The 19,472-nt window shown below is 37.2% G+C and overlaps 1 protein-coding gene across 1 annotated transcript in view; it reads right to left on the bottom strand.

Annotated features, from left to right (window-relative positions):
* The window catches only part of Ddx6 (DEAD (Asp-Glu-Ala-Asp) box helicase 6), a gene marked incomplete at its 5' end in the record, with an annotated part of 34,638 nt that extends 15,423 nt beyond the window's left edge, over positions 1 to 19,215 (bottom strand). The window contains 6 exon segments of the mRNA XM_013511147.1: positions 392 to 486; positions 2,202 to 2,348; positions 3,057 to 3,186; positions 14,282 to 14,386; positions 15,401 to 15,464; positions 18,745 to 19,215. Coding sequence (XP_013366601.1) covers positions 392 to 486; positions 2,202 to 2,348; positions 3,057 to 3,186; positions 14,282 to 14,386; positions 15,401 to 15,464; positions 18,745 to 18,944 — 741 coding nt within the window.
* Between the last annotated feature and the right edge of the window lie 257 nt (positions 19,216 to 19,472).

Here is a 19,472-nt window from a genome sequence, read left to right on the forward strand (position 1 = left end):
CTGTGAAGTCATTCAGAAATTCTTTTAAAAAAATAAAACCTAAACTGCCAGGTGTGGTGGTGCACACCTGTAATCTCAGCACTTGGGAGGCTGATGCAGGAGGATCTTTAAGAGTCTGAGGCCTGCCTGGGCTATGTAAGTGTGTTCAAGGCCACCTTAAACTGCATAGTGAGACCCTGTCTCAAAAAGACAAAAAAACCTAAAAAAACACCAAAAACTATCCAGTATCCCTAAGAAGAAACATGCTTTATAAAGAAATTAGTTGTAACTGACCAGTTAAATGCTTACTGCAAAGGTATAAACACAAATAGCTTTCGGTTCATTTACTGGAAATTATAAGCAAAGCTTAAAATAAGATAGAACAGTATCTTTGCAAAGGAAGGGACATTACCTCATCCAATACTATCATCTGGACATGATCAACCTTTGCTACTCCTTTCTTGATAAGATCCAGGATTCTGCCAGGGGTAGCGATTATCACATGCACTACATAAGATTGAGAAAACATACATTGTTCTCATTAACTTTAGCCTGGACAAAAAGGGTATTACAAGTCTATAATAATTTCCTTTTAACATACACTACTGTAGAGGTACGAGTAATACAAAAAGATACAAGATGGGCTTTAGGCTATATAATATACAGTATTTCCATTTCACTTTAAGACAACTAGAGAATATTTGCTATTTACCTCTTCATGTAGTGGGCTACAGCATCCCAAATTACCTACTCCAAACAGGGGACATACTTGCTTGTCTTAAAACAACCCATAATAAATAACAGAAGGTGTACCAGATTTCTGACAAAGTAGAAATGCCTCTAATCTAGAGCAATGGTGTTCAGGAGATTGTTTATAAGCATAAAACAAAATGATTATTTTAAAAAACTGGAGTACATGCTGGGCATGGTGGCATATGGCTATAATCTCCTTTGGGAGGCTGAGACAGAAGGATTACTGTAAGTTTGAGGCCAGGCTGGGCTATACACAGTGAGTGCAAGGCCAGCTGAGCTACATAGCAAAACCATGTTTTTAAAAAAAAGGGGAGGAGGAGCTGGGGATTTAGCTCAGCAGTAAAGCACTTGCCTGGCAAGCGCAAGGTTGTGAGTTCGATTCCTGATACAAGAAAAGGAAAAAAAAGGGGGGGGGGAGAAAAATTAAAAAAAGAAAAAAACCCCACAACTATGTAGTACAAAGAATGTATCAAAGTAACCAAACAATACTTAATATATAAAACTGAGGATAAACAACCTATATACCTTTATCAAAGTACTCACATTTCTGTTGTCTTTTTATATTTGATATCATACTATGGTGATCTCCTCATGAAAATGAATACAGATCAGCTTTATTCCTAATAGATATATGGAAATCCATTGACAATATCATAATATCCATATATCTTCTTTTCTTTTTTTTTCCCCCCGGTACCAGGAATCCAACTCACGACCTTTCGCTTGCCAGGCAGGCACTGTGCTGCTGAGCTAAATCCCCAGCCCCGACAATATCACAATATATTTAGCCAATCTCCTGACATACTGAGATTGATCTAATTTTTTAATACTATAAGCCACACCAAACAACCTTGTACATATAATCTTTTTTTTTTTTTTTCCTGGTCTTTTTGAGACAGGCTCTTGCTATGCAGTTCAGACTGGCCTTGAGCTCACTTTGTAGCCCAGGCTGGTCTTGAACTCACAAGAATCCTCCTGCTTCAGCCTCCTGAGTGCTGGGATTACCGGAATGCGCCACCATGCTGGCTTGGTACATATAATCTTACAGTCACTCATTTTTCTCAAGATTCTTGAAAATAAACACTGATAATCTGACGTATACTGCCAATCTCCAACAAAAATCAATTTACACTTCTATAAGACAGTATTTCTACAGATTCATATTATCAATTACTAACATTTTAATATTACAACAATTAATATTCAGTTAGTTTAAAAACTTACTACTATGGTTGAATATCCTCTCAATTATCAATTTGTCTTTCCTTGAATGGTCATTTTTTAATTCATTATTTTGTTATAGTGTTTCTGTTCCTTGATTCTTTTTAATTTGATGTACAATTTAGAAACACATAATGATCATATTCATTAAAGGGATGTTCCTTTATTCTTAAAAACAATTTTCACTCATTTACTAAGAGGAAGCACCTGTGACTAAAACTCAGCTCTGCACGACCTTAAGTTCTTACCTGTGTCATCAAGCCTCATTATGTCATCCCGTAAATTGGTTCCTCCTGTGGTTGCCATCACTTTGGCCCCTCCCATGTGTTTGCTGACCTGGATGCAAATTTGACTGACCTGTAGAGCAAGTTCTCTAGTGGGAACAATCACCATTGCTGGAAAGTATCAAGGAACAGAGAAAACAACGACAACATGTTGTATTATTTAAGAAGATATAAAAATAATGCTCCTTCCCTGTAAACTAGATACTTATTAAAAAGTCTGCTCATAACAGATCTAGCAAATATATATTAGTATTTCTAAGAGTCCTAACAACATGTGGCAGTAAGATTCAGTAATTTAAATGCCACGGTCGGAAATTCCCACTGTTCAAGTTCTATTTACATTATATGAAATGAAGAAAAAATGACAACTACAGATCAAGAAAGCTACAATTTTAAGAAAAGCTGTGGAGTAAATCTTAATTCTATTAGCTTAACCTGGGTACAACCACAGAAATTTATCTCTCTATTGCATAAGCTCTTAAAATCTCCAAACAGAAGCTGTTTATGCTTCTACAAAACTCTGCAGATACACTGCTATAACAAGAAACAATTCAGTTCCACAGTTCAAAAGCAATATCAAATAATTTAACTTCATGATTTACCTTCCTTCTCTACAGAACAATTTCCTCTGAAAAATAGAAATCTTTGTTGGGAATGATCTTTACAAAGCAATTAGGCCAAAAGTTATGAAAAGAATCATAATACAGTACTAGATTATGTAAATTCTGACCAAAAAGAAGACAGGGCTATATCCTACCCAGCCTCAGGGTTTAAACTACCACGTTTACGTTAGAACAAACACAAACTGCTCCAACTAACCTTGTATATTGTCCTTCTTCAGGTCTAGCCGTTCAAGTAAGGGAATGAGGTAGGCACCGCTCTTGCCTGTTCCATTTTTTGCTCTAGCTAAGATATCCCTACCAGATAAAGCAATGGGAATGCTCTCCTCCTGAGACAAAACAATGCAAAATTATTGGTCAATAAAAGCAGTAAATGAGTGAATTCTTATCTAGAATACAATGAAAGACACCTCTTTTGAATTTGGGTTTCACATGAGCAGCAAAGCCCAAAGTGAACAATATCATCAATCCACACTTATCAGAAGTACTCATAGAATTTTTAAATATTATTTTTGGTTATACTGGGAAATTTAACTCAGGGCCTTCACATGGAGCTGTATACCCAGTCTTTTTTTTTTCTTCTTCTTCTTTTTTTTTTTTTTTTTTTTTGGTTTTTTTCTGGTACTGGGAACCGAACTCACGACCTTGTGCTTGCCAGGCAGGCACTTTGCCACTGAGCTAAATCCCCAGCCACTATACCCAGTCTTTTGTTGGGGGGGGGGAGTTAAAACTTTGAGAGTGTTCACAGAATACCTTTTAAGTTATATCCCAATGTACAAAAACTAGCTATGTAAGTAGGCATATAGGAAGAAAATTTAAAAGGTGAAGAAAAAACAAAGGGCCATAAATAGGACTTGAATATACAAATATTCGAGTATTTCAATTCAAAGCTGGGGGGAAAAAAAAACATAAACAATTCCAAAAGACTGACATATTTCAATATATGCTATTTTCAGATTACTAAGCCAGTTTCATCAGTGAACATTTACAGGTTGGGCTGGGAGTGTTATCACTGTGGTACAGTGCATACCTAGCATCCAAAAGGCCCTACATTCAACTCTCCAGCACCAAAAACCAGTACCAGTGAAAAATTGTAGCTTGACAGTTTATCCTTGTATAAAAAATAAATAGGCCAGAAACATTTAATCTCAGGTCCTCCTTGGTATTTCTTTATATGCTACATAAAACTCACCAGACATGGTGGTAGTGTATGCCTGTAATCCCAGCACTTGGGAGGCTGAAGCAGGAGGACTGTTTTGAGTTTCAGGCCAACCTAGGCTACATGGTGAGACCTTATCTCAAAAAGCAAAACCAAACCAAACCAAACCCAAAGCTCCAAGGTCTGTCTTTTAATAAATTCTGTTCTGAAATGTGCTCAACTGGGGCTGAATCCTATTTCAGTTCTTTTATTCTATGATCACATCACTGAGAATGACTTCTCATTTTCTTATTTAGTTTAGTTTGTCATTGTGTGTGGTTTCTACAGAAAATAATACTTCCTACTAACTTGAGATACAGTAAAGGACTATCAATCATTACTGAAAATTAAATACACATACAGTACATGGAGGGAAATTTAAAGGGAGAACAAATACAAACTAGGACAAAACAGAACACAGACAATATTTGGCTGGAAAAAAAAAAAACCCACCTCAACAAGGAATAATACCATAACCTTTTCTCGAAGACATATCAGTTAGTAATGGGCTCTAATGTACAGAGTTATTAGGGAAAAGTATAGTTGGAAGGATATTTCATCTAAAAAGCACTAAAGTTTTGAACCTCTGAAAACTTTTTTCAAAAGTCTCTGTGCTCCTCTACTGTAAGGTAATATCAATAAAGTACATCCTGCTATCCCAAATTTGACTAATTTATAGGCCAGCTTAGTCAAAATTTGCCTTCCCACTTTTAATTCTAAAACTGAATATACTGTTTCAACAATGTCATTACATTTTAGAAACACAATCACCATCAGACTAGGTGATCCTGGTTTTATAAAGTGGCTCCAGATAGAAAATAGTGGTAGTGCCAGGCGTGGTGGTGCACACCCTGTAATCCCAGCACTCGGGAGGCTGAGGGAGGAGGATCGTGCGAGTGGAGTTCGAGGTCAGCCTGGGCTACAAAGTGAGCTCAAGGTCAGCCTGAACTGCATAGCAAGACCCTGTCTCAAAAAAAAAAAGAAAAAGAAAAAGAAAAAGAGAAAGAAAATAGTGGTAGTAAGACTCAAATTAGCTCCTATTAAATTGGTTTTATAGTATGGATTATAACTCTAATTAGTAATTTTGAAAGCCCATGCCTTAATGATACAAGGCTAGAAAATAGTTTAGTATAAGCAAGAACTACTGGGAACTTTTACCATTAAATCAGACATAACAGTCAGGGAAGCTACTCTTTACAATTTTTTTTTTCCTTACAGATTTTGGGACAAGAAGTCTTTATTGTAAGGGCTTCCCTCCCTTTCTCATCTCAAAACCTAAAAGCAAGAGAAACATTTAGAATTTTCATTTTTATATGACAATGTTTTGCAAAGATCTTCAAATGTTGTTTCAGGGCCCTTTTCAAAAATATTTCTAAAATAAGGGTATATTATTAAAATGTTTGATTCTCATGTAACAAAGACAAAATGGTATTTATTTACTTATTTTTGGTACTAGGAATCAAAGTCAGGACCTTGCACTTGCCAGGCAGGCACTCAGCTGCTGAGATACATCCCTGGCCCCGAAAAGCAGCTATGATTAAGTGAAGGAACTAAGCACATTTTTGCTCCTAGAGAATTATTTCTCAAAACAAGAGAAAACCATATTTAGTGCCTTATTTGCCAAGTAAACTTTGGGCTCAGGATGAAAGGAAAGGAGAACATGATATGCAGGTGACATGGGTAGCCACGTATATCAACAAAGAATTTATTTCACCACCAAAATCAAATTCAGAAAAGTCAAGGGATTTGGAATCTAGTTATTGGTTCTAGAACCTTGAATTTCAAATAGAATTCAACATATCATTTCTTTAATAACTGCCGTAGATAATAATTCAGTAACATTTTCTAGTAAGTTCAGTCTATCTACCTGTAAAAGTTATTTTTTAAATGTTATACTTTTAAAAATGTTGGTTTATCTTCAAAATACAGCAGTTTTTAGTAATCATTACTATTTTTACAGCATATGCCTTAGTGATGACAGATCAGTGTTGTCGCATTTGTGAGAAAGGACTGAGTGGTTCAGTCTCTCTCTCTGACAGGTCTCGCTGTGTAGCCCAGGTTGGCATTGAAATCACGGTGATCCTCCTGCCTCACTCTCCTGAGTGCTGGTGTTGCAGGTTATGTGCCACCACATCCAGTAAGTTTGTTGCTTTATCATGTCACACATTCTATCATTTGGGAAATTATACCATGCCTTTGAAAAACAGAACTCCTGTACTAACATCTGCTGAGAAACAAACGATCACCAGAAGCCTCAAAATTCTTAAAGATAAAGGACATTTTAAATAAGCCTTTAAAAGCTAAAAATACTGTTCACCAAATTGAGTGTCCTGTTGGTACTCCAAAAATAGAGCAATGGAGATCCATTAACTTGTCTGTCCTGGAAGTTAAACTCAACTGTACAATGAATGAGTTAAAAAGTTCAACTAGTTTTTTGTTAGAAGAAAAATATGGAATTTTAAATTTCTAAAACTAGAAAATTAGGAAGTAAACTCACAATCATTGACATAATTGGTTTCTTCTATACCTGGGCAAATAACCAAAAGAAATGTTATTATAATGATATTATAATAATATTATTATTTAAAACGGTTATTATAGAAGTAACTAAGTCTTAAGCAGTACTGACTTCTATCTCCCACTGATAGATACCTTTTTCTATCTAAAACCCCAATCACAGGGTTGAAAGAGTTCCAGGTAGGTTACAATAGCACAGCTGCCAGAACTGTGAAAACAGTCCAGTGACAATACTGTGAAGTCTTTCGGCCAGTATTAAAGTCTGCTAATTATGGTAAGGCAGTCAAAGAAAAATACCTTGGTTTTTGACCCTTTTTGTCTTAATTTTTTCTTTGCTACTTTAATTCTGTTAATCTTCAATAATATCAAAGGTTTATACCACCTGCACGGGTTAGGTTGTTCCTCTTCTGTGGTCTCTCAACACTTTTGTAAAGGCTACTTATCACTTAACTCTACAGCATTAAAAAGGATGGGTAGTCTCTGAGAATGTTCTAATGACTGGCTAAAGAAGGTTCTTTATGAGATAAAATTGCTCAACAAATTAAACCACGGAAGAATTAGAATCTTAAGACCCGTATGTAGTTCACTCTTTTTTTTTTTTTTGGTACCAGGAATGGAACTCAGGACTCATGCCAGGCAGGCGCTTGTGCCACTGAACTATATCACTGGCCCTTTTAGTTCACTCTTGAAGGACTTGGATGAAGGCCACTTATTTCTATTTCTCTGCCCTCTTTAACAAAGTTTATGCCCTTCAAAAACTGTTATAGAGAGAAAACTTTAACAAAATACTTATGAGTTGGTGAGTAGAGGTTTGGCTACCAGGTGTTTTTTGTCCCTGTGTCTAGCAGCTTCCTGGCTGATCCTGGCCTGTGACACTCTGGGCTGTGTACCTGAGCTTGCAGGCTAGGGTTGGCTTAGGGTTTCATAGCATCCTGAAGCAGCTCCTTGTCCTTACTCTGCAGAAATAAGTGGCACTAGTCCTGGCCAGACACTACTCTGTACATAACGCCATCACCATGAAGAATGCTAATGATGGGGCTGGGGATTTAGCTCAGCGGCAAAAAGCGCCTGCCTGGCAAGCGCAAGGTTGTGAGTTCGGTTCCGGTACCGGAGAAAAACAAAAACAAAAACAAGAAAAAAAGAATGCTAATGATGGCACTTCACTCACATCACTCCTACAGCCACGCTCTGGAGGCTGAAACTGACTCTCTCCAAGTGACAGTAGCCATGGGCAAGAAGAAAACACCAAGAGGTCAAAGATTCTATCTTTTGTGAAAGTTTATGGCTACAATCACCTCATGTCCATGAAGTACTTGGTGGGTATCTCCATGGGCAAAGTGTTGTCAACAAGGATGTGCTCAGATACCGCTCTCAAACACAAGACCTGATGAGACACTATGGTCAAGCTCAAAGAGATATTAGACCAGCAAGAACAAGTCGCTCTTCTAGAAGCTAGTTTCAGATAGTTTTTATTACATCATTAAAAACAAATTTTTATTTTGGTACCAGGAATTGAACTTAGGACCCTGCACTTGCGAGGCTGGCGTTTGTGCCACTGAACTATATTTCTGGGCCCCATTTTTTTTTTACAAGTATGTAAGATAGTCTATAAATTAAAATGCACCGATAGTGCATCCTGGATGATGAACATTAGGATTAACAGAAAACTGAGCATGCCCATAGTTATTTAACACTAGCTTCCTAGGAAAAGTAGGTAGTATGAAGCAACAAAATTCAAGCCAAGTTCACAAGAGGCAATCAACTGTTTCAGTTTCTGTAACAAAACACAAGAAGCCATCATAGGGAGCTGCCTGGAAAAGGGGGAGGGAGAAAGAAAACTAAAAATTTTTTAAAAACTTAGCCATGTGCTATGTATAAATATTAGGTACATTTCAACTGTTTTACAACTGACAAAACAATCCTGAAAGGACACTGGTTTTGTTCAAAAATCATAAATCTAAAAATGCTAGAACAAGGATTTAAACTGAGTTCTACAAATAATATGTAGGCAAGGTTGTAGAGAAACTGGAATGCCCTACTGGGACCATACAGTCACTCTGGAGAACAGGCTAGTCCACACAAGATTGAAGATAAGACTGTTCCCATATGAACCACTAATTTTAACTATAATCCAACAGAAATACAGTAAAACAAAAAGTATATATAAGAGAAATTAAAATCTCCACACAATAACCTACACAGAAATATTCATAGCAGAATTATTAATAGCCAATAACTGAAAACAACTGTCAAATGATGAACGGACTGGAGTACTGATACATTTTTATAACCTTAGAACTTTATGCTAAATTAGAGAAGCCAGCCACAGAAGATATACACTGTATGGTTCTATTTCAGTGAAATGTCCATAACAGCCAAATTTATAGGGACAAGGAGCAGATTTGTGGTTATTTACTGCTGGGCAAAACATGAGGGGTAACTGTGAAGGGTTTCTTTTGGAAGGTAATGAAAATGTTGTAAAACTGACTGTGGCAGTCATCATACAACTCTAAACATACTAAAACTCACTGAATTGATCGATTGATCTATCTAGCTATCTATCGTACTGGGAATTGAACTCATGACCTTGTGCTCATCAGGCAGGCGCTGTGCCATTGAGCTGTATCCCCAGCCTTGAACTGTACACTTTGAATGTGTGAACTGTGTGATGTGACTTAAAACTCAATAAAATCTCAATAAAGCTATGCCCCCAAAAGAAAACCTCCCATAACCTTAAGCATGCCGCCATAGGTCTCCAAGTAGGTGTTCCCTGGTAAGGTTAAGGGACTAACTGAATAGGTATTTTGTTTTGTTTACGCTAGCATCCTTTACTAACAGCCCCCCAACTTCCTTCCAAACTAGGAACTGAAGAGTAATAAGTGGCCTTCATCCAAGTCCTTCAAGAGTGAACTAAAAGGGTCAGGGATATAGTTCAGTGGCACAAGGAAGTTTGTAAACTTCCTTCCTTACATTCCTTCTCCCATTCCTAAAGATCAAATCCAGCCAATCTTCAAAACCACATAATATTCAACCCAACCTCAATGCCTCTCTGAAGAATCTGAATCACTGAAGTACATCAACTACACAGCTTTTTCACCCTTCTGAACTCCCTCAGGTCTTGGCCATTCCAAATGTTTCTCCACATTTTGATCTTGTGAACTCCCAATATTCTTTCAATAAATTTCCTTCTGCTTAAGTCAAAACAAACGGGCTTCTGTTGCCCACAACACAACCACAGGATGGTATATTTTTCAATTTCCTAACACTGCGAGATGTTTTAGGTAAGTGTACTACTTACAAAAGTGCAACATGCCCATCTTGCTGCATTCAGAGTAATCACTTCCTCTTATTTTCCAAACCCTGGGTAAGATTTAAGAACCTTCATTTCAAGAAGAGGGAAAAAAATTGTAGGTACTGTGGTGAAGTTAACAATGTTTGTTACAGGTATCCCCTGATATCCACACAAAGAAGTGTAACAGGAGACTAATTTCCAGTATTATCTTTAAGAAACACATTCTAATTTTACAATGCTAATGAGCAGGAAAATACTGCTTTCAAATACTTGTTGGGAGTGGTGGTACTACGAGTTGAATTCTGGACCTCTGGGCTGCATCCCCAGACCTCTAAATTTTTAAAGACAGGGTCTTGCTAAATTGCTGAATTACCTGTGCTGAGCTTCAACTAGCTCTTCTCCTCTCTGCCTCTCAGAGTACTAGGATTACAGATCTGTATCACCACACCTGGCTTGCTTTCAAACACTTTTGAGAAAAATAATTCTTTTAACTATAATTAACCCATTATTAGCAGGAGGAAATAACTTAGTAAAGGACTCAGAATGCTGTACTTCCCAAATGCAAAGGGCAAACTATTAATCCTTGTTAGATATAGCTAACAAAGTGACTTCAGATTCTTGATCTGGTACAAAATGTTATTGCTAACAGTAAGGAGCTCAGATGATTCTCTTGGTAATGGACTACCTATTTCTTTACCTTCTCAGATTATCTAAAAAGTCTTGTGTGCCTAGGGTCTGGCAACAATGGCAGCTGCTATCTTTTAATCCTAATACCAGTTTGTATAGTTTTACAAATGTAAAACAGAAAACAAAAACAGGTTCTTAGGCCCTCTAAAGGTTTTGTTCATATAAAGTTATACCTTTATTAGAGTAACATAGTATTTTACCAAGCACAGCGCTCAAGCTTAAAAGTAGGCTACATTTATAAAAGATAGATGGGAGCAATGTGCAGAATATCTAACTCCAGATGTCCATGTAAAATCTCTCCTGAGAGCATTTTAAGGGCCTCATCCTCAATAATCTCACAGCCAAACAAAGTAAATTCCTTGTCTCAAAAACATTTAAATGCAGAGACCCGCCCATTAAAAAAAAAAAAAAAAAAAAGGCTTTACTACCTAAAAAAAAAAAAATGCCTGGATAAAACTAAGTACTAAATACCTTGCTATACCTAAGTATGTAAAGAAAACAATAGATACATTTTAGGAAGAAAAAAGCAAAGTCAGGAGAGAACGCAGACAAGAATGGGCTGGGCATGGTGGTGCATGCTGGTAATCTCAGCACTTGGGAGGCAGAGGCAGGAGAACTGCTGTAACTTTGAGGCCAGTCTGAACTGCATAGTGAGGCTCTAAGAAAGAACAGTAGAAACCAGCTCACTAGGAGGTTCAATTTTACTAGGGGATTTATAAACTTCTTTTTGGTTCTAAAATCCTAATGTTTATGATTTGTCCCTCTGAATGTGTCTAAGATACACACTATCTTGAGCTTTCCAGATTCTCAGGACTAAACATGAAAGGGGAAGGTACCAGTTGTTAGGTATCTAGAATGTATTCCTGTAACAGCACACTAGCTTGAAATACTCTGGTTACATATTACATTTGATCTCCACAACAAAAACTTTGTGAAGATTATTTTCACGAAAAAAAGCTAAAGGTCAAATCATTAAGTGGCTGGACAGTTCACTGCCTATATGCTACAAATACAGAGTACAAATAAAATCAATTTTAAATTTTTAAGTGAAAACACATCAGCAAGCGCTCAATGAGAATTAGGTCTGCTTAAAAAAGTATTGAGGTCTGCTGAAGTAACTTATTTCCTTTTCTGATAAAGCTAGTATATGAAATAACTCATGACATGTAATGATCATTTATTACATATTAGGCATTGTACTAAGCAAATGATGTATTTTCAATCATCTTTTCACCAGCAACTCTATAGTACATACTACTACCTCAATCTTACAGGTCAGCAAGCCAAGGTTTAGGGACATAAACCAAATAACCAACTTGTGATTCAAACTGGGCAGTTCTCTATAAACAAGTGTGTCTACAGACACTGGTCAACTTCATCAAAGCATTCTAAATGAGAAGAGGCACTGTGCTAAGTAAGGAGATTTTAGTGATAAAAGTTCTCACAGTAAAGGAGTTCTCTTAACAATTCTGTGTAAATAAAATGGGTTAACATGAACTACATCATTGTAAATTCCTAGATATTTCTTCTAATATCTACACCGAAACTGTTTATCCAATGACGATGCAGTTGTATCTGGACACTCTCCAGGCAAAAGCATATTCCCACCTCTAGGCAATCATTAACCTAGAGTGCTCTCCTCAGAACAGGACTACTTCTCATAAAATGTCCTATCATCCTCTAATGACATGAACATGCAAGTCCACATAGAAAGGTACCAATAATACCTCTTTATATGTTGAAATTATCTGTGAAATTAGCTATCCCTTCTACTAGACTGTAAGACGTGAACATTATTATCAGTCTGTACATCACATAATCCCCCATGTCTAAAACTTCCTAAGTTTTTCAATAAAAAAGAACTTAGTGAGATTAAAGCACCTATCCTCAGCACAGCACGGATTTAATGGCTTCCTCAACTGAAGCATGTGTCTGTGGTCTTCGATCATCAAATTGATCTATGTATGTTTATATGTACGCACATATATATACACATTTCCTTGCTATTTCTAATGAAAAGGCCAAGGATGCACCTAATGCGTAAGTCTTGATCCCCGATACTATTTCCCATTAAAAGGAATCAGAACTCCCTAGATCCAAAGCTAAGGTATGGTAAATGTAAGATAATCTTTTTTTTTTGGTTTTTCTCCGGTACCGGGAACTGAACTCACGACCTTGCGCTTGCCAGGCAGGCGCTTTGCCACTGAGCTAAACCCCCAGCCCCAAATGTAAGATAATCTTGGCACATCACATTATGCCACAAAGTAAGGTAGGTGAGCACAAAAAAATGAAGACAGTATATCACAAAACACAGAAACTAGCTTAAAGGAGCTTACACTGGCCAAATATGGGAAAACTAACACAAAAATATCATTTTAAAAAAGAATTCATGGGTCTATGCTCATAACAGATAAGAGGGGGTATGGGAAAACTCTTCTTTATAGGGGCTGATATGGAGGAAGTGCTAGAACTGGAAACTCATCGTAACCCATCAAAGATGAGAATGAGCAAAAACCAAAGTAGGCTTAACAAATGAAATTTTGATGAACAGCAGACACCTACATGATCTTCAATAGACTGCTTGCTAGTTTTGGAGAAAAAAAAAACTACATACAAGGAAAAAAAAAATAGACGATACCTTGGCAAAGTAATAAGTATTACCAATTTGAATTAGATGGACACTATGTATACTTTCAGATACAACATCCTGAGAAGACTAACATGACTTCTGCAGGATCCTACTGAGAAAGCTTAACTTGAACCTATTCATATAAAAACACCAGGGCTGAGGATATAGCTCAGCAGCACAGAATCTGCCCGGCAAGTGCAAAGTCCTGAGTTCAATTTCTGGCATCAAAAAACAAGAACGAAGCATCAGACAGACCCACAGCAAGCAATGTTCTAGCAAGAAAAAGAAAAGGGTGTGTATTTTTAATGTGAATTCCATAAAAGAAAAAAGTAAGTGTAGGGGCAAGTCTCACAATTAAAATAGGTTAGCGTCGGGGATGTAGCTCAGTGACTCAGTGCCTGCCTGGCAAATGTAAGGCCCTGAATTCGATTCCCAGTACTAAAAACAAATCAAACAAACAAAAAAACCCCATTACTAAAAAAGGTTAGCTAGCATGGTGGCACACAGCTGTAACCTCAGCCCTTGGGAAGCTGAGGCAGGAAGACTGCTGAGCTCAAAAGGCCAGCCTGTACTACACAGAAAGATCCTGTCTCTATATACATACATACAAACAACAGGTTAAAGAAACATAGAACCTATAAAAGCTATATCTAATCTTAGACTAGCTCCTGTACAAGAGGGAATAGATGCTATAAGGGATATTTTTGGGTCAATTAGTAATTAGAATAAAATGTTAGCTTTAAATGGACATGACTGTGTCATTTAATGTTAAGAAGTTCAGAAAAAATTAGGCACTGTGGAACACATCTGCAATCTCAGCACTGAGGCAGACTGATTAAGTCTGTGTCCTGTCAGGGCAACTTAGCAGGACCTTATCTCAAAAGAAAAATAAATAAATAAAAAAGGAACAGGGGATGGTTGAGAGCACCCCTGTCCTGATTTGATCCCTAGTGCAAAAAGAGAGAAAAAGTTCAGAAAATAGTTTGTGGATATGTATATTTGTATATGTCTGTGAGAAATATGCCACTACTCCTAGATATAAAAAAGGAAAGTACATAATGCATAACATATAACCTTATGTGACAAAAAGAATAAACATACCTGAATAGGAGATGGCTTTTCCCAGCCCATTTCAAAAATTCCCATCAATAACTCCCGTTTCAAACAGTAATCTTCAAACTCATTTCCTTTTGTGGAGGTCACATCCTAATAAACAAACAACAATAAAATAAAGTACAACTGTGCTATCTGGTAATTAGCACGCTTAGGAATTTGCCAGAGCCAACCATGGTAGCCCACACTCATATTCTAGTACTCTGGGAGGCTGAGGCAGAAGGATCACCAAGTTCAAGACAGTCTCAGCAAATTAGTGACTTAGTGAGACCCTGTCTCATAATTTAAAACATCTGGAAATGCAGTGTAGTAGTACAATGCCTCTGGTATTAATCTGTAGTAATACAAAAAAATAAATAAATAAATAAAATTGGGGGATAGCTCTGTGGTCAGACTTCTAGAAACTGGTAGTACACTGTTATTTCCATAAAAGTGTATCATATATCACATCACAAAAGGTAAAGTCAGACCCTAGCTCTACCATTCATTAGCTTAGCTACCAGTATTTGGATATGTTTGGGTTTCTCAAGCTCAGCACTACTGACACTGGAACCAGAAAATTCTGCTTCAAGAGGCTGTCCTGTAGCATTCATGCACGGCTGACAATCAAGTATGCTTCTACCTGATGCTATATGCCCTCTAGGGGACAGAATCACCTCCGTTGAAAACGTTCTTTTGAGTTAAGAGAACTTCTCTTGTTTTCTCATCCACAAAGTGGGCATAATACCTAACCTGAGTATTTCTTTTGTGTGTGGGGGCTTCCGATACTGGAAATTGAACTCATGACCTCGTGCTTGCCAGGCAAGCGCTGTGCCGCTGAGCTAAATCCCCAGCCCCTAACCTGCATATTTCACTGAGTATCTCACTGGGTTGCTGCAAACAACAGAAATTTTTGAGAAAATTAGGTAAGATGTGCGTATGTTTAAACATATTAAACATATACAACTTTACTACATCTTCTACCAAAAAATGGTGGAAAATTTTGGCAATCTATTATGTGGCTTATATAGTATTAATCATTTCAACCTACTGAAGAGTGCACATGTATTATCTAATGTTATTACAAGTAACTCTAATTTTCCCACCTGAAATCTATAACCAACTTACCGAGGTTTTGATTCTTAGATCCTTTGGAGGGAGTTTTAAAGTCTTTTTCCAGTCATCACCAGGCCTAGAGAGAATACACTAAATGTGAAGTATCAAAATACAGTGTTGTACCTAATAATGCAAAGATGATCCACCAAGTATAATTAAGTTCTAAAAGGCACAGTAAAGCTGGGCATGCTGGGGGATGTCTGTAATCCTGGCATTCCAGGCAGCCAAGGCAGGAGGATCCCAGTTTAAATTAAGCCTGGGCAATTTAGCAAGACCTTGTCTCAAAATAAAAAAATAAAGGGCTGGGGGTGTCACTCAGTGCAAAGGCCCTGGGCTCAATCCTTAATACTACAAAAATAAATAAAATTAAAGAAATAAAAGCACAGTAAGTTTAACATACATCCACGCACTCAAGAACATAGTTAATCAGACAGTGAAACAAGCTTTAGAGAAATTAGTGTTAGGAAAAACAATCTAGGAAGGATCAAAAATCAAGAAAAGAATGGTCTAGAGTATCTATCCTCCTACAAGATGCAGGGTAATATATAGTGCAAATGCTGTCAAAATGTATGTTTTAATAGTCTTTTAATTTTAATTAGCTGCCAACATTTAAAAACTAGGAGATTTCAAGTAAAACTTTATATTCTGGATATTCCTGAGAAACTAGAAGATGCCCTGGGTTTGACCCGCAGCACCAGCAACAGGAGGGGAAAGGAAGAGGAAGGAAGAAGGGGAAGGGAAAATGGAAGGGCTGGGGAGACAAAAGGAGAGGAGGAGAAACTAGAGGAAAGGGACAGGGAGGAGGAGAGGGAGAGGGGAACAGGAGGAAAAAGCACAAAAAAAGAAAAGTATGAGTTTTAGTAACACTGTTCCAAATTGTTAAGTGATAACCGTTTGGCAGAATTTAGCAACTAGAGGTTAAAATCAAGTAGTATGTCTTATAGTGTTGGAGCTTTTAACCCAGGGACTCCCACATCCTAGAAAAGGGCTCTACCACAGAGCTACTTCCCAGCCCTTTATGATTTGAGACAGTTATGCTGAATTGTCCAGATCATACTCAAACTTGTGATCCTCCTGCCACAACCTTCTGGGCAGCTGGGATTAAAGGCATGCACACCCATGCCCACCTTAACTGCCCCCATTACACAGTCACCTATAGGGATCTTAGTTAATTCCTGGTTAACTAATTAAAACCAAAGATGCCTGAGGGTAGTCATGGTGGCTCACACCTATAACCCCAGCACCTGGGAGGCTGAGTCAGGAGGATCACCACTGAGGTCAGCCTGAACTACATCTCTAAAAACCAGGACATCATCCAAACAAAAAAAAAGAAACCTGTTAAGTCTAACCTCTTCAGGAAGCTGAGAGTTGAACCTAAGAGTTCTAGTTCAGCCTGGACAACTTAGCAACTCAGTCTCAAAATTTAAAAGGTCTGAGGTTGTTGCCAATGCCCCGGGGTTCAATAACCACTAAAAGCCAACCAACCAACCAAAAACTGTGAAATAGTTTTATCCTTAAGAACTAAAAGTAGCCTAAATTTTTCTAGCCTATTCATATTTTGTCAAGACAAACTACAATTCAAGAAAGACTCTTCATTTCTATACCACTAAAAGGATTCACCTTAAAAATAAAATGCACTAAGCTGGATATGGTGGCAAAACCCTGTGATTCCAGCACTTGGGAGGCTGAGGCAGAAGAATCAACCAAATCAAGGCCAGGTTGGGCTACATAATGAGTTCAAGACTAGCCTGGACTACACAGAACCTGTTTCAAAAACAAACAAACAAAAACAAAAAAACGAAGCACTAAAGCCAGTTCTTCCAGGGATCAAACCAATTCTTTTGAGAATTAATCTCTATAGTCACTAGTCAACTACTCAACAGTAATCATCTGTAATAGTAGCTTATAAAGACTATTTTCCACCAGGAAGTGAAAAGGTCTACATCACTGGTGGTGAACCTTCGGCACGCATGCTGCGATGGGCTGTCTAGAACACTGAAAGCTCTGAAAGCTTTGCTGTCATTCATCTAGATGATAATAAAACACACTTTGACTCAGTAAACCTAAGTATCATCATCTTATGAAGATTTCTCTTAAATCATTTTAGATATAGCTAAAGATTTTTAACTAAAAATTTTTAACAAAAGTCAAACTCCAACTGAGATCCAAAATCTTAAATGTCAATTCTGTGTAACAACTCTTTTATAGTAAGTTACCATCCAAATAATTTAAAGCAACAAAAGATGACAGCCTAAAAATTCAGTTTTAAAAATACTCTGTAATGGGCTATGGCTTTAGATCAGTGGTACGGTGCTTGCACAGCATATGCCAGGTCCTGGGTTCAATCCCCAATACCACACACACATAAAAAAATGTCTACTTGTAAACGAGGCTCTTATGTTTTAGCAACAAAGGGGTTTCAGACAAAAATAAGTGTTTCTGCCAGAGATGGTGGTACATGCATATACTCCCTGTTACTTCACAAGAGTGAGGTCAGCTCAGACTTTTGAGACCTTGTCTCAAAATTTTAAAAAATTTTTTTAAAAAGGAGAAAGCCTGGGGATGGTCAATGGTAAGAGCTTGTGTGAGGCCCTGGGTTTGGTCCATGGTACAAACAAATGAGTGGGTGAGTGAATGAATAAAATGAATCCTGAAAACTCAGGTTCTTGAATTCTTAGAAATATTTTTTTAAATACTGGGTACTAGTGTTCCCAAAAAACTCAAAACTCCTGTTTTCTGTGATTGATTTTGCAGTACTGGGGACACTAACCCAAGTGTTTTGAGCATAGTAGGGCAAGTACTCTACAACTGAGCTATATATCCCCAGCTCCTCCAATTTATTTTGTGTGAAGAAAAAAATATAAAAAGTAGGAAAGTGAATTTCCACAGTTATGGATAAATTTTCTGAATAAATACACTTGAAGAGTTCACAAGGCTAGCCGTATCTTTAACCTAAAGTTTGCTTTTTAAAAAGTTTTTTTAAAAAAGTTTCAATTTCCTCTAGCTGCCATTTAAACTAGGGGAAGGTGCAGGGTTATTAGAAAAATATTAATAAAAAAAATCTGATTTCATTTATATATAAATTCAGTTAGTCATTTCTACAACGAGCCAATAATGAAAACGGCAATTGTTTCTAAAAAAGCTATAATCTATACAAAACTAACATGCATTATCTGTGCCTACCAACTGTTCATTACCTGCTAAATTAATTATGACAGAAATGTTATTCTATTGCAAATACCTACTAACCATAAAACTATACTTTATTTGCAATCAAAATGTTTAAGGTACAAGGTAGCTAGTAACAAAAAGAAACCCTGGTTCCCCAAGTTTGTTTATTATTTTCTAGCACTTACTTTATAGTGGTGGTCATACTCTGTGCTTGCTGCTGAGTGCCATTATTGATTGTGTTGGTGTTTTTCAACTGGTTCATCTGTTGCTGCGTCTGTGTGCCCCCTCCTCCGGGGCCACCACTGGGCTTCACAGGGCCCCTCAGCTGACCATTTTGACTGGACAGACCCATTATAACAGGGTTCTCTGTTCTGGCCGTGCTCATGCTGTGTTAATTGCAAAGATGTCTCTTTCAAACTTCAAAACTTTTGAAAGTCAGTAGAGAAACTGTAATAACAGTTTATTAGGCTCTCCAAAATGAAGAGATAAATATAAGTCTTGCTCAATATATGAGTCCTTTATTGCAATGCAGGCAAGCACCTGTAAGTCTCTGAACGGTAAGCAGCAGTAACTTGCTCTCATGCACGGAATCAATTTTTTATTTTTAAAAAGCCCTCTAACAAGCTTCAGTTATATCTGAATTCACTCACTTGAATCTGAAACAAAGAGAAAAATTAAATTAGGAAACAGGAAAGTTGGAAAAAATTTTTGTTTCACTTTCAAAGAACTCCTTTAAGTCAGTTTTTAATGAATACTACTGCTACACTTAGGACAAATCACTAGCCAAACTAGAAAAGACAAATGAACTACTCCCAAAAAACTCATCTACAGTGAGCCAATGAATGTCAAACATTTAAATCTGTGAAGTCAAAGCAACCCACACACAGAAAAATCACACAGAAAGATACTATGA

The sequence above is a fragment of the Chinchilla lanigera genome, unplaced genomic scaffold (genome assembly GCF_000276665.1).
Source record: "Chinchilla lanigera isolate Chin_1 unplaced genomic scaffold, ChiLan1.0 scaffold00011, whole genome shotgun sequence".
Lineage (NCBI taxonomy): Eukaryota > Metazoa > Chordata > Mammalia > Rodentia > Chinchillidae > Chinchilla > Chinchilla lanigera.